This window comes from Pleurodeles waltl, chromosome 5 (assembly GCF_031143425.1).
Source record: "Pleurodeles waltl isolate 20211129_DDA chromosome 5, aPleWal1.hap1.20221129, whole genome shotgun sequence".
Classification (NCBI taxonomy): Eukaryota; Metazoa; Chordata; class Amphibia; order Caudata; family Salamandridae; genus Pleurodeles; species Pleurodeles waltl.
In genome coordinates, this window is record NC_090444.1 from 121,446,546 (window position 1) to 121,461,722 (window position 15,177).

The 15,177-nt window shown below is 42.0% G+C and overlaps 1 protein-coding gene across 1 annotated transcript in view; it reads right to left on the minus strand.

The window, feature by feature from the left end:
* The window catches only part of ELP3 (elongator acetyltransferase complex subunit 3), a 709,210-nt gene extending 701,685 nt beyond the window's left edge, over positions 1-7,525 (minus strand). Inside the window, exons 1-2 of the mRNA XM_069233774.1 lie at positions 7,373-7,525; positions 613-712 (exon numbers count right to left, since the gene is read on the minus strand). Coding sequence (XP_069089875.1) covers positions 613-712; positions 7,373-7,391 — 119 coding nt within the window. The 5' untranslated portion in view covers positions 7,392-7,525. The remainder of the gene's footprint in view (positions 1-612; positions 713-7,372) is intronic.
* Positions 7,526-15,177: the final 7,652 nt, after the last annotated feature.

Here is a 15,177-nt window from a genome sequence, read left to right on the forward strand (position 1 = left end):
GTTAGATATCTCTCTTTCTCGTTGTGGCTGAACCAAGGTCAACGACTTGTTGGCAGGAGAAAGATGAAGCACCAGACAGGTCCTACGGTGATGCATTTTTATTAATTATTTGCTTTGCATTGTGTATGAATACATATATCAATATAGGTGTTTGTATTTTTGCATGTATATATCTTCTGTTTATAGATGGAAGATTCTTTGTACATGGTCTTACTTCAGTGCACATTTTAAAAGTACACTTTTGGTTATACCGGTCTTCCTTCACGAGCCTTGCAAAAAGATATAATAAATATCTTCTTTAGATTAAGAGGTGCATTCCAGAGAATCTTTTCGACTCCTCTAAGTGTGTGTATTTTGGCTCAGTCAGCAGTAAAGCAAAACACCTGCATACTCACACATCCATCCATCGACCTGTGTGTCAATGTATGTGGTTATATTTGCCTCTATGAATTGTGTGTGTGTCCATATCTGTGTTTTAATCCATTCACATACCACTGCAAAATACTACTATTACTAGACAAAGACGTAGAATAAACCATAGGTATTAGCTTTGGCAGTGCTTGGTGAACTTGTGACTGGCCTACATAGTGTTCAGTAGAGGACACCACTCACTTGTTCAGATTGACATCCTTGCCTTGCTCGTGGGCTTCCAGAAGTTGCTTGATCACATCCGATATTGTCATCATCATCAGCTCAGCATGGCTGAAGTTTCCTGAAATAGAACATCCGCCACCATTAACAGGAAACGCAAAACACGTCCAAAGTTTTTGCGCAAGATTGCATTTGTGGTTATTTGTTGTCTGTTCTACTGAATGTAAACCAGACAGATGTAGTTAAAAAAAGAAGAGGATAAAGCAAGCATCTTAAAACATGTTACAGATGCTCTTGCAAGTAAAAAGCACCTCAAACCAAACCGAAAGCATGGAGTGCTGAAAGGGGAAATGGGACAGCTCTTCCTTCATCTTCTAGCTTGGATAGCTGATAAGTGTATGAAGCAGTGTTTGTCCATTGAGTCTTATATATCACGGGTAAATGTTTCAGAATGGGCCACATTAAAAGAAATACAAATTATAACTACAATATGCAATTACTGGACAAAACATACAGGAAAACATAAATCCCTCTCCACACGATCACAATGAACGCACAATTTCAAGACATACCAACCAATATAGCACTTTCAAATCAGCTTCAAAATATTTACTAAATGTCTACAAAAATATAATAAAAAGCATGAATAACTATAAAAGCTTTGGTAAAATACAAACAAGTTCTCCCTTTTCCTTAAACCTCTCCTGCTCCTAAAACTCTTCCAAATCCACTAACAGCATGGATGAACAGGAGGAGGTGTGCCCCACACATCCCAACTGATGGTACTTCACTCAGCACACAAAAAGCTGTTAACTTCAACATGCACTTCCCAATTTATTTTTTGATCTTTGCAATCAAGTACACGTTCAAACGTTAGATATATACAGTCCTCTTCAAGCAAAGATCTCAAATGCATGAGTGGACATTTCAAATATGGGGTTAGTTTAAAGGGAAACTGCCACTAAGAAGTTAAATGATGCTAGGATAAGGAAAAAAAAAGAGATCACACTCAGTGGCGTAATTACGGGGGTCCCCTGCAAGGAACAGTGAGTGTGCCACCCATCTTACTGGCTAACTAACAGCTGTCACCCACCCTTTAGACGTACTTCACTTTTTTGTTCTAGTGATAAAATTAAAGTCAAAGAGAACCCCTACAACCATGTAAGTTCAACATGCTCTGCAATCAAACATTTTGATTTACAAATTGGGAGTTTATAGGCTGACTGTACATGACGCACCTCACAGACACATTCAGTCAGCCACTTCAGTTAAACAACTCTTTTAAAAACCAAGGTAGCTTTATATTTCAGATTGCTTTGCAACCACTGATACCATGACTGGGAAAATCCTTAGGGTGGACGTGGCACTGAAGAGAATAGCATTAACCCTGGCATCTATTTTGTTGGGGCACACTATGACAAACATGGACAGACAAAAATGCAATGCTATCCCTGCTATATAAAACTTCGCACATGTATAGCGCACTACTCACCCGTTAGGGTCTCAAGGCGCTGTACGCATACTGCTGTAGAACACCTCCTGACTTTTCCCTGTGAGGCGCCCACTCCTTGACAGCCCCAGGGTGAAGCCAGGCATCCAAGTACTGTGAGGGTTGTTGTGGAGATTAAGCAAGCTATTGCCCAGAGTTACAGAGTGGGACCCATTAATTAGATTAGGCACCGAGGCGAGAATTAACTGGTCCAAGGGAATTGAGCCCAAGACCCACCGAGGTGGGATTTGAACCCTGGTCCCGGGCTAGATCTCCGCATCAGGGTCTGCCGCTCTAATCATTGTGCCACACTTCTAGAGACAAAACTCCCAGTGCATTGTGAACATTGGGATCTGTCTTTGAAATTATGCTGCCACTCGTTCACTGGTTTCTCTTTCTCTAGTTTTGCAAGCCTCCCTAACACAAAACTGGTACAGCTTAGCCAGCAGATGTGCATGCCTTCGTCACATTAACGAAGTACACCACAGGCAGCAGCACTGCTGTCCCTTCTACAAAACATGTACAGAATAGCAAGTGGCAGTGAGGGCCTCATTCTCTAAACAGGGGAATCTGCAACTGTCCTTTTTCTTCAAGCCTATTTCAAAGCACATCTCCACAAGCAAGGCACAGCTGTTGGAGCCATAGACCAAGGAAGAGAGATGTTTGATGCCCACTTTCCTGCCTCTTTCTCATCATAAACTATTTTTAGCACCAAGTTCAATCTCTGTTATTGATCATCATCCAATTAAGCACCCATCAGTTCTCCATAGCAGCTCCAACCCTGTCATAATCTGGAGGATTGCTTTCTTTCCCTGCCTGACAATGTTATTATTTCTGGTCCCATAGGGAGGAATGAACATTTGTTCTGCCCCCCACCCAACAACTTAAAAGTCCAGGGCTCCTTCTTCAACATTCTGCTAACCAGTTCTATAATTGGGCCATCCTCTGTAACACATAATCTCTGTAGGAAGGTATACATAACAACACTCTGTGACCAAAAGGTAGAATTTTTCAGGCTTCGAAATTACTAATGAGCATAATAAAGCACCGAAAATCATATCATATGACCTTTGCTCCTGTGATGTTACCTCAAGAAGTAACGTCTTGTCTTTCAGGAAGGAGCGCCCACCTAAACTCCCAGCACATACTGCCAGAGGCTGAGGCTAGCAACAACTGCATTCAGAAGCACGAGCCCCTCATGAGCATACATACAATATGCTCACATACCTTTTCACGGACACTAACAAACCAGGGGCTCATATGCAAATTGATCATCTCTGGCCCTCACAAGCAGGTAGGCCAATGTGCGTCAAGAATGACCTGCTGCCTGGGAAGCATTATCAGATGTCCCATATAGGTAGGGGCAACCTACTCAATTTATATGCTTTTAAAGTCATAGTTTCAGGTGGGTTCACACAGTTGAAGCAGATGAGAGGCACAGATTATTGAATGTTGTTAAGTAGCTAAGTAAAAAGTCAGTGATTGGAATGCGTAGTCCCAGTTGGCACCAAACCTCCGTATTGTAATAATTTAACCTTCACAAGAAGCTCTACCAATATACCTCATTTCTGACCTGTAGAACTGCTGCTTTTCCAAAATACAGGTCATAAGCAACTCTGACAAGGCTCCTGAATCCTGACCTGCATTACCTAGCTTGTAAAAACAAGTGCCCTTACAAGCACATCTGTCAATGCATGTCAACCCAACTTGCAGTGCCATTAAACCTACTGTTCCAAAATCAGGACCCTTACAAGTAGTTCTACCAAGCCACACCACAACCCTTTTAAGAACGGGTGTTCTCATGAGCAGGACTGCGAATGACTAAGTCCTGAATTGCAGTACGATTGTCCTGCTGTCCCAGAACCTGGGGCCAGATGTAGAAGCCATTTAGCAGTCACAAAATATGATTCTTTAAATCACAGGGTTTGCATTTTTTTACATGTACTAAACATATTTTATCATTCAGGAATGCATACCAAATCGCACAAAGAGTTGAAAAATGCATAACAAATCGTAATTTGCAAAGGGCATGTTTAACACATTCCTTCGAAACTCCAATTGTCAATGCTATGCATCACTGGTTTAGGACCGCAATTTACATCATAATGCATTAATTTGGCTACAGACTTCTCAAAGGAGGATGTAACCCATTTGTAAGGACAAAGATATACTGTTTGGGACTGGTACTGTTCCAAGGGACCACTGCATATTCTTAAACTTTTTTTTTTTTTCTAAGTATTTTTCTTTTAAATGCAGGCCTGTTTCCTTTAAGGACAATGGGCTACTTTTACAAAGATATACTTTAAATATGAACACAGTTATGGTCTGCTGACCGCTGCAGGCCTGTGATGGCATCCAATTGGAATGAGATGTAGTTTGCACACTTCTTAAATGAATAGTAATGAGGTAGGTCAAATTGCGACCCACTCCAAATGGAGATTCTGCAAACTAACCTTAAAGTACACAGGTCAGTTCACAAAATCAGAATCAATTTACAAAAAGTTGAAGCAGAATATGCAATCACTTTTTGCAAATCATTTTTAGCATATCTGGCCCAAACATGTTTGTAAGATAGTCCATTAATCGTCTAAGGAATGCCTTACTGCACTAGGCAGAGAGTTTTGAAGGGCATTCCTGCTTTTTGTCAAACCTAATGGAGGGATTTTAGGGTTAGAGTAAGTTTCACTTTACCTCATATTGCAATGTCTTTCTTAGCATCAATCCCAGTTATAAAAATCACCGGCACTTGTTTCCTTTCAAGTCAGTGTTATTTTCCCCGTGTTGGTAACTTAATGTTTACAATTGAGGGAACTGGGACAGATATATGATGTCATTTAGTGGTCGCAATGCCTGGACTTTACTAAAGTGTTTGAGAGCGCTAAATGTTATTGAATCGCAAAAACTGTTTTTAAAGGCATAATAAATTGCTATTGGGAAGGGGTGTTTTAAGACGCTTCTTTCAAATAGCAATTTGTTATGGTATTTGTGAATGTTCTGCAACTGAAATTTGCTTGAGAAACATTCAAATTTACAAACTCCCAACATGGGTGATAAATCCTTTCCCCTTTGTGAATGTAAATAAACAAGCTTGTTGGGGAGTAGACAGTGATCTGATGGACCACTGTCTACTATCAAACAAACTTTTTTAAAGAGTTTTCTTTTTTTTTTTTTAAGCTAAGGCCCATTTCCTTTGAGGAAATATGCTTCATTTAATAAAACAAAACAAAACAAAAAAAACAAAGACACAGTGGTGTGTTTGCCCCGATAGTTCACTATCAATACTGTGACAACAAGTTGCCTATTAGTGAGTTACAATTTGTGCTCTATCTCAAGAATTGCACTCCTCTGCAATTGATCCTTTTAGTACATATATATTGGTTCACAAAATTCCACATTGGTCGCAAAAACACTGGGTGCAATTTGCAACTAATATTTCCTACATCTGGCTCTAGGTTCCATACAAGTAACTCTGCCAGTGTTCCTCATTACTAAGCTGCAGTATAGTCAGCCTGCTGTTTGTTGAACAGGGAACATGCAAGATACTCTGCCAATGTATGCTCTACCAATGTACATAAACAATGATCGTAGTCCCTTCTGCTGCCATGTCAGTCAAGGACCATTACAAGCACCTCTGTCAATGTGACTCAATCTAGCTCAGGCAAAGTTAGGTTTGTATTTGCTCCTGCATGCAGCTGGTAACCTGGAGGCTGTAACTCTTTTTTCAACAACACATACATCCAAGCACATCTTTCGAAGCCTGCGGTGGTAATTGGTGTTTTTATGTGGGACAGAAATGAGCACTGACATTAGGTTTTATAGGCGATCACAATGTTTGTTTCTTCATGTCCCATTGTAAGGGTCAGTGCGTCCATGTCCCAGTGTCTACATCAATCTCTGCTCAAGTGGCTGTATCTTCTGGTCCCAGTGGCCATTACTCCATGCCCCACAAGGCAGGTCTCTCTGTTCCACTGGGTACGATTCAGTGTCTAGCTTAACATCTATATGGTCATATGGCTCCATATCCCAGGATACATGTCTCTCAGTCCCACTGCCACTGGCTAATTTCCCAGTGTCCACATCCTCCATTCTCTTCGTCCATATAACTGTCTAAGCCACCGACCATGCCTTCCTGTTAAAGTGTCTGTGTCTCCATATTCCTTTGATTCTAACCCAGTGTATGTGTCTCGCTGTTCAAGTGTCCTTATCCCCCTCTTGCAGTGTCCGTGCCTACCTGTCCCAGTGTCAAGATCTTCTTCCTTGACTCTCTGACCCAGGCCTAGTGACTCCTAGTCCATGTGACTCCAAAGGACCACCAGCAGGGCTCCATGCGCCAGTATCTGTATCTCAATTTCCCAGAGTAGATCAGGTAACTTTGCTTTCCTACTCTGATGTCTACATCTATGTCTCTGTTGTGAAGAAGACAGGATGTTAGGTCCTGTGGGCGATGGAAGATCCCGACCTGGGATACTAATGGGCATCGCTTCCTGGGATGGAGAGGGACAGGAAGTGCGGGGACACACATACGAGGGACAAGCCGCAGAGGAGGATATTGACCAACTCTCCTTAGTGTACACCACTTGCGTAAATTGTAGAAACAAGAGCAATAAAGGACTACCTCTGTCATATGTGCCCTGGTCCACGATTTATCACAGCACGACCCCAGTACACAACATGTTCAAATACCCCAGTGTCTGTGTCTTGTAATGCCTGTCACTGGCTGTAAGTCAGAATAGTGCCGTGCATGTAGGGTTATAAGGTGATTCCATGTCATTAGCGACACTGTGGTTCCAGCCCTAGATTTTCCTTTTGCAAATCTTGGTTTTCGGATTGGTTAGTTCACTGCATTTAAAGGGAGCTATTAAAACTCCAACTCTGAGGATGCATTAGTTCTTATAGGAAGGACCGTGGTGGAGGTACATGTTCTACTGCACTCATTCACCAGAAATAAGCCCATGTACTGGTACAAGTGTCAGTGAAATACTGCTTTTACAGCATGAGATGGGTGTTCCTGATCACTGCGTCTGGAGACAGTTCAGCAGGCGGTGTCGGAGTGTCAGACCTCAGCTCAGAAGCAACACAGAATAAGTGTTGTAGCCGGACTGGCCACCATCTGGCTGTGAGATGTGGGTCCCCAGGGACGCAGGAGGGGGTGTGGGCAGTACTTCTAGGCGCAGACACCACAAGGAAATTTAGCAAGAAGCGCAGCGTGTGCATGTGTCGCGGTGGCAGCAGGTGGTGGTGATGGGAGCTCCCGGCCAAGCACGGGAGGAGTGTAAGCTAAGCAGAACTTACCTGTCTTTTTCTGCTTCATGGCTGGCAACACCTGGCGCCACTGACAGGTGACACCGACACGCAATTCGGGAGTAGTGAACCCCGTGTGACAGACAGCGGCGTGTTTACTCCTAGGAGCCGGAACACGTGGCCCCCTTCGGCCACCGTCGCTGGGGCGGGTTCTCCGGAGCTAAAGCGGCGGCCATCTTGAAAGGGAGGATGAACCCGCCCGCGCCCCCGGAGCTTAATACAAAAACCTTCTTGCTACGATCTCACTGAGCAAAATCGCCAGTCGTCTTGTGAATTTGTGTCTGCGGACGGTGCTGCTGCCGCAGTTGTACATTTAGAAACTGTGCATTTCGTAGTTCACATTAAAAACGGACATATTAATGTAAATATATATTAAAGGTTTTAAATCCCAAAGTTATCTGAAGCAAACCTGACCTTTTGTTTTTTCAACCTGTGGCAAACTGTAATCGAACATAGTACTGGCCGCCATGTGTTTACACTGTCCCCAGAGGCATCGCTGTGCCTGTCTTCTTTCTATGTCGCTAGCAAAACCAGAGACCGGAGAAGCGTCCCTCTTAGAAGAGATACAAGATGCCCACCTCTTTATAAAGATTGCTTATTATGTGATGCAGAAATGGGGGGGAAATGCCCATTCATTTCATAAACATATCTATAATGCCTTGAATACCTGCCAAGTGGCTCCTTGTTTTGCGTAGCTGCCAGGTTTTCAGTTTGCTTGTGTTACATTCCCATATGTGTAGTGCATTTATGTGTCACATTTCAAGCCTTATGAGCGACACTTTATTGAGAATGAAATAACAATTGTATCTATGTCAAGAGATCGTTTTCATAAATGACACCCTTTTCTCGTATGTGACGGCCCTTAGACGGCCCTTGAATTCGTAGCTGCCAAGCTTTCAGATTGCTATGTGTGACATTTTCATAATATCATGTAATTATGAGTGACATTTCAACGACTGAGTGACACTTTCTTGCAAGCAAAATCAAGCGATGAAGACGAGGGAACAGTATAAATATCGTAATATATCATGATCCTATACCTTCCACTGTACACCACCTCCACCTTGTGGCCTTTGATAAACACTACTCAGTGCTTTCCTAGCAAAGTGAAAAACTAGAGCAAGAAGGTTTTATAGCACTTCAGGACTCGCGTGACAATCTCAGGCATTGGGGGAAAATGACCAGAAATGTGTTATTCTAACGAGAGATGCGTGACACTTGGCAGGGCTGTGAATTGATCCAGGCGTGCTTTACATGAGAATCAGATACGTCTTTATTTAGCACAAGTAAGTTCGATGATTTGCTCAAAATCACAAAATGTTAAGCGAAGGCCGGGATTCAAGTATTCTTCTACAGTTCTAAAACAGGCAGCTCTGGTCACTAGGCCACATCTCATCCCGCCCCCTCGTTCTTATCTCTTTACAGTGCTCCAATTTGGCATGTTTTACCGCAGTTTAGATTGACCTAATTCTGACATATATTTAGAAACTTTGTTTTGGGGCTGGACATCCACATCTGTTTGATACTTTGGTTTGAGCAGGGGGTGCTTTGTTACATTAGGTGGGTGTGTTTTTGTGTTACAGCCTTCAAATCTCTGTAGTTCTCTTGGTTTGGAAATTAGTTTCTGTGATAGTAAGATAGTTCAACATCGCAATATATACAGAATCCAATACCTCCTGTTGTATACTAGCGCCATCTTGTGGCCATAGAAAAACAGTACTCAGAGCTCAGCTTTTATGTGTCCCAGCAAAGTGAGAAACTGGAACTACATGGTTTTCTCCCACTTCAGGACATGGTTCTTTTGCGTGACAATCTCAGGCATTACAGTAATGCGGGAAAATTACAGAAAATGCATTATTTTAATATGAGAGGCGTGGCACTTGGCAGGGCTGGTTCTATATTTCACCCTAAGCTAGTCCTGCTTTTATTACAAACTGCATAACAAACAGCAGGGAATTGTAGTTTTTACCCTTTTCAACCCTGACAAGTTTCCCAGGTCCATGTGTGATGTGCTGCTCCAGTCCAGGTTTTTTCCTTTGAATTCTGGAACTTGTAGTTTTATTTATTCCATTATAAAACAGGACTAACATTTCCAGAATTCAAAGGAAAAAACCTGGACTGGAGCAGCACATCACACATGGACCTGGGAAACTTGGCAGCTACGACTTTTAATCATGAATGCGTGGAATCAAAAATCCCAACATGCAAAGTGCTAGTACCATTACACAGCTGCCAAGTTTTCCAGGTCAATGCATGATTAGTTAGGTCAGTCCTGTGTGTAGGTCTCGGCTATAGATAGCGCATGAACTGTCTCGAAAAGAGACATGTTGTATCTACTTTGTGGGCTTCAGCCTGCCCATAGGATTCCAATTTTCTGGCTCTATCGTCACTCCATTATTCGTTCTCCCTGTTATCCATGGACTGCACGTGTCATGCCTCTTCCTGTGTTTAGCCCTACCTGAGAGCATGGACCAATTACTCCTAAACATACATAGCGGCCATTTTAGGGCATTTTTTGGGACTACTTTTTTATTTGTTTAAAAATGCTTTTCACGAGCGCTCTTCTTTTTACTCGTACCGTTCTCAGTGGCAATTGCTGTTTTGCCTAACAATATACCAATCTACAATTTGTTTCACAACTCGTAAGATTTTGTGTCAGAAATATGTGCATGGGTCTGCTCCTGTTCAGCGTATCTTCTCCATGTTGCTAAGACCCCCTTCCCATCATTTGTGCTTGTTTACGGGGTAGGCACCTTTCATCAGCCATCGTTTATCTCCGTGCAGGATACATGACAGTTGAATAGCATTCCTGAAATCTTGCCTTTTTGTTTTAAAATTGCCCAACTGACTCCATGGTCATAGGTTTAAACTGTAAGTGTTTTAGCCTTTTCACACATTTCTTAATCATATAATAAAAATTAAAAAGAAATCACAGTGATTAGTTATTCTATATTAAAATAAAACTCTCTTAAACAATGGGTTTTTCCTCATATTTAGACCTGTCTTGCAGTATGTTCCACGTTAAACCAGGCTCATACACTGGCACAAGCAAAACAAACAATAAAGGGTAAACAAATGAACTGACCAATAAACATGTAGCGTACAGCTACCAAACAATGCCACTTTTCTTCTGCAATCAACAGCTGCCTTATGTCTGCACTCCAGGAAGTAGTTTACAGCAGATGTTTCTGTACTGAAGGTGTCTTGTGACTCTGATGAGTTTCTGAGGCTTCACTTTTACTCTATGGAGCTAATGACCTGATGCGGACCAGAAAGCAGCCAGTAGAGAGATGGCTGGGGACACCGAATAACTGCCGGGGTTTGTAGATTGAAAACGTGGTCAAGATGAGCAGTTCACCCCTGCCCACCACAAAGAAATAGGACCCTGTTACTTTGACAGGGACCTCTGTCCAGAGTATCATTAAAGTTGGGTACAGCATGTATTCATGTACTTCAGTGCCTATGCAATGAACCCAACCTGGCAACTTCAGTAGCTTTGAATGACAGTGTTAAGAGAAACATAATTTTTAGAAAACATTCTCAAGACCTGACATTTCTGGAAGAAATTAGCAGATTCTGTTAAAATGAAAATTGCTCTCAAGGATACGTAGAAGTGAAGTACTTGAGATTTAGGCTTAGTGTGGCCTTTTGGCACAATTTTTTGTCTGACAGGTCAAATTTCAGTGCTGGGTACTTTTATGCAATTTCTCCACATAACCACATCTGCTGTAACCAGAGAGCTCAGTAATACCAGCTGTTGTGCTTGGTTTCTGATTTGTAAAATAATGCACATGAATTATGCTACACAATGCTGCATACAAATGGGTACTGTGCAATGCCCGTATTGATCAAATCCTTGCAGGACTCTTGGTGACTGCCTTTCTGGGCTTGCACATTTAGTTTACAATCCCCGGAATAAATACACAATTACGGGCAAGCCACATGAACATGTGTAAGCGCACACAAAATACACCTGCACCGGCAGCCCAATGACACCTAATCGCGCACTAGCAATGCTATATCACACATTTACATGTGTGTGTTAACACACACAAACATGCACACATTACACACAGACACCCCCTCAAAAGTAATAACACACACATTTGAACACAGGTACACATGACACATCCACAACCTCACAAACATACGGCTAAAAAAACATTCACATTAACAACACCAAAAGCCCAGAGCTCGGCCATTGCCGTGGTCTATTGGCTTTTCCAATGCTTGTTTTTCTTACAACTCCAGGACTTGCAGTCCTGGTTTTATAATGGGTTCTATTAAACTACAAGTCCCATAATTCTAAGAAATAAACTGTGACTTCACGCATGGACCAGGGAAACTTGGCACCTATGCCAGTAAGGGCTGGAGTCTAATTCGCAGGTTTTCCTGCAAACTGTTTTCTATCATTTAAAGACTACCAGTGATGGAAAGTGAAAAAAAAATACTCAGAGATTCCATAAATTCAGTGATAACGAGGGGTGGAGAGCCACAAGGGATGGAGTCATGAGGAGCAAAGCCTGACAGTCCATTTATAGTTTTATATTTTTTTTAAACTCTTCCCTAAAGAAAAACAAATTGACAACATGGACAAATGCAGTAGTACATCTGTTGTGGTTTATTTAATTAGTCACAAACAGGTTTCATCTTCAGCTATTGTACAAAGTTAAGGCAGCTGTGACAGAGAGCTTTGTGTGCCCAGCAAGTTCCAGGTTATAACTTTGGTTAGGAAGGTTAGGTGGTTGGTTTTCTAGCTGGAGTCTGGCAATGGATTTCACTCTTCATAAAATAGCATACTGGGTTAGTATGCCTGCTGCGAAGCAACATGTAATGTGCAGTTTGCAGATTTGTATTTTATGCAGATACCTCAGTGGGTTACTGTTTTTCTTGCAGAGATCTTTGTGTTAGTAACTGCTATATAAATGGTTATTAGCGTAATTTGTCATGCAGCGTTTACCTCTGACATTTTTACAATAGATGCATATCTCTTAAATAAAGGTCTTGGAAATGTCAAAACCCTACATCAGGTCATAGTTCATTTCTCTCAATTCACAAAAAGCTGAAGTGCCTTTGTTGCCTCTGTTGATTGGCATCAAGGTGTTAGGTACTTGCTAGCTCTCAGCCAGGATAAGACTTGAACAAAAGGATTGCTAATGGTAACTTTAAGTGGGGCATTTGGGCTGTGCCCAACTGGAAATGAAAATAAAACACCTTCACTCCCTAGAGCTGCTGCTCTGAATGTAAAGGACATAAATGGCGTCCGCTGCTGAATGCGTCTCAGTGTTGGTAACTTGTACCAGGATAATAAGCACATTTCACTGGGTCTGCCCAGGATCTGGGATCCTGCTCAGTGGTAGCTTCCGGATCAAGGATACAACTATATTCCTCTCTTTTCCAGCACTAAGGACTGCATAATATCTCCCTTTGTACTATATTAAATTATACAAAAAGTGATGGATGGAATGCTTGAATTAATCTCAGCCACTGGTAATTACTCAGGGCTGCATCCCAGTCCATCATTATTTTGCACACATGCTACCCCAGTTTGGACCGAGCTATAAGAAAATCATTCTTGACCCTGCTCCAATGGAAACATTCCAGCCTGAACTGCCAAGCCAGGTCCTCCCTGAACCAGAACACAGGGCTGGTTTTGTCCTTGTTGCGGGCACACCAGCTGAGTATAGCTTGGTTCCAGTGACACAGTGCGCACTGGACCCATTTATATAAACAAAAGTATTCAACTAATTACTTATGACTTAGCTGAATCCATTTAACTGAGATTTCGTTAATGTTGGCCTGACTGTGAGTAGGCCGAGCCACTAGAAAAATCTCTATTTGAAATGTACTGTTAGGTTCCATGTACTTTCACATTTTTCCACTCCCTTGCAGGTGTCTTGTCATCCTCGTTAGTTAGAAGGATTATTCCTTGTTTGTTTAGGAATGTTATTTTAAAGTTAATTGAATTCCTGTTGTCCTTTTAGCAGTGTAGAGATGAGAAAGAGCCTTCTGTACCAGGAGGACCAGACGACTGATATGTATGAGGTCGTGCAGGTGTGGGAAGCCTTTGTCCGGGGATGGGAAAGTGGGGAGTCTACCTGCTCCTTGAATAGGGTGCCATGTGAGTGGCTGCATCCAGAAGGAGTTGGAGAGAAGACGTTCCTAGAGAATTATGTTTGATTTAATTATGTATCTCTTAGAATAGTTTTGTAGATCCTGCCCTGACTTTGCTGAGTGAAGCCCTTTCTCTAACTCTGTTTGTTCACCTTTCTCTGGTTCTTAAGCTTCTCTCTTGAACATCTACGCCTACTTCCCCTGAACTTTAATTTGGTTCAACTGGTGCTGCCACCTTCTGCTTAGAATTTCCCCTTGGCACTCTCAATGCTTGATTTAGCTTAGGGGAGTTCCTTTAGGGGACCGATATACTCTTTGTTCTGCTTCTTACGTTTGGTTATGATTTGCATTTTCATTTATATAATATACAAATTCAGATTTAATGACCGAATTGACATATATGCTTGATTTCTCTATCGAATAAAGCTCGTAATTTTGACTTATCTGTGAATAAACCTTCATGGTTTAGACACCATTCTTTCTATCGTTCTTGTAGAGCCAAATCGGTTTCAGTGTAATTGAATTTTGGTGCTGATGCTAGTTCCTTTCATACACTTTCAGTCAATAATAAGAGGGCAATACGATCACCCTACAGGTGTCGAAAGGTCAACTTCTACTCAGCGATGGAATACTTATGGTTCTATGCTCATTCAATCCTTGCCCTTATACAGTGTTCTCTCCATGATGTTTATTTTTTGTTTCTTTGATATCATTTAAAATTTCTGGCAGTGCAGCTTACCACCTTTATCTTTAAAGAAATGAAACATGACTCCCCAAAGGTTGCCAGACCACTTTATGTATGCCAAACATGGTGCATCTAGTCCCGAACTTTGAAATCAGCATCAACTGTGTTAGATACATTGAAATAAACAAAGACTGCAATTCAGATTGCACGTTTCAGAGGAACCCCTGGAACTTTATAAGACAGACACTTACTGATTTGGTATATTTTGTAAGAGATGAGGTGAACCAGACCAAGGATGAAACAGCAATCCCAGCTGCTCTTCAATAATCCAAAAGGATGTCATGAACAATGATGCCAAACACAGTTGACAGGCTTGTAACATCAGTCAGTAAAATACTTTATTCAAGTCATAAAAGTTACATCGATAAAATAAATACAATAGAGTACACAGAGAAAAATAAAACTGCATTAATTTCCATGACAATTGGTCAAAAGTAAAAATTTCGTTTCTGTTGCAGATCTTAGGGGCACTTAGGTTATCATTTAGCACTGCATAAATAGGCTTCCCAAGTAGTACAGATAGGCCAGGGCTGACTCATGAGATCTAGTCCATAAAGCTTGTAACACTGGTCGAAGGAACTGTCTTCTTTGTGAGAAATAAAGAGTGCAAAATAAAATAAGGCACATTGTGCATTAGTGTGCCAAGCCATCACAAGGGCAGGGAGGGAGTGATGCAAACCAGATGCATTGTCCTGGGAAGGTGTAAGGAAATGGCTCCCTGTTGCAGTTACCCCCCACTTTTTGCCTGATACTGATGCCGGAGGGGGCGGGCAACTCCACTAGCTGGAGTGTCCTGCTGGGTTGGCACAAAGGAGGTGAGCCTTTGAGGCTCACCGCCAGGTGTGACAATTCCTGCCTGGGGGAGGTGTTAGCATCTCCACCCAGTGCAGGCTTTGTTACTGGCCTCAGAGTGACAAAGGCACTCTCCCCATGGGGC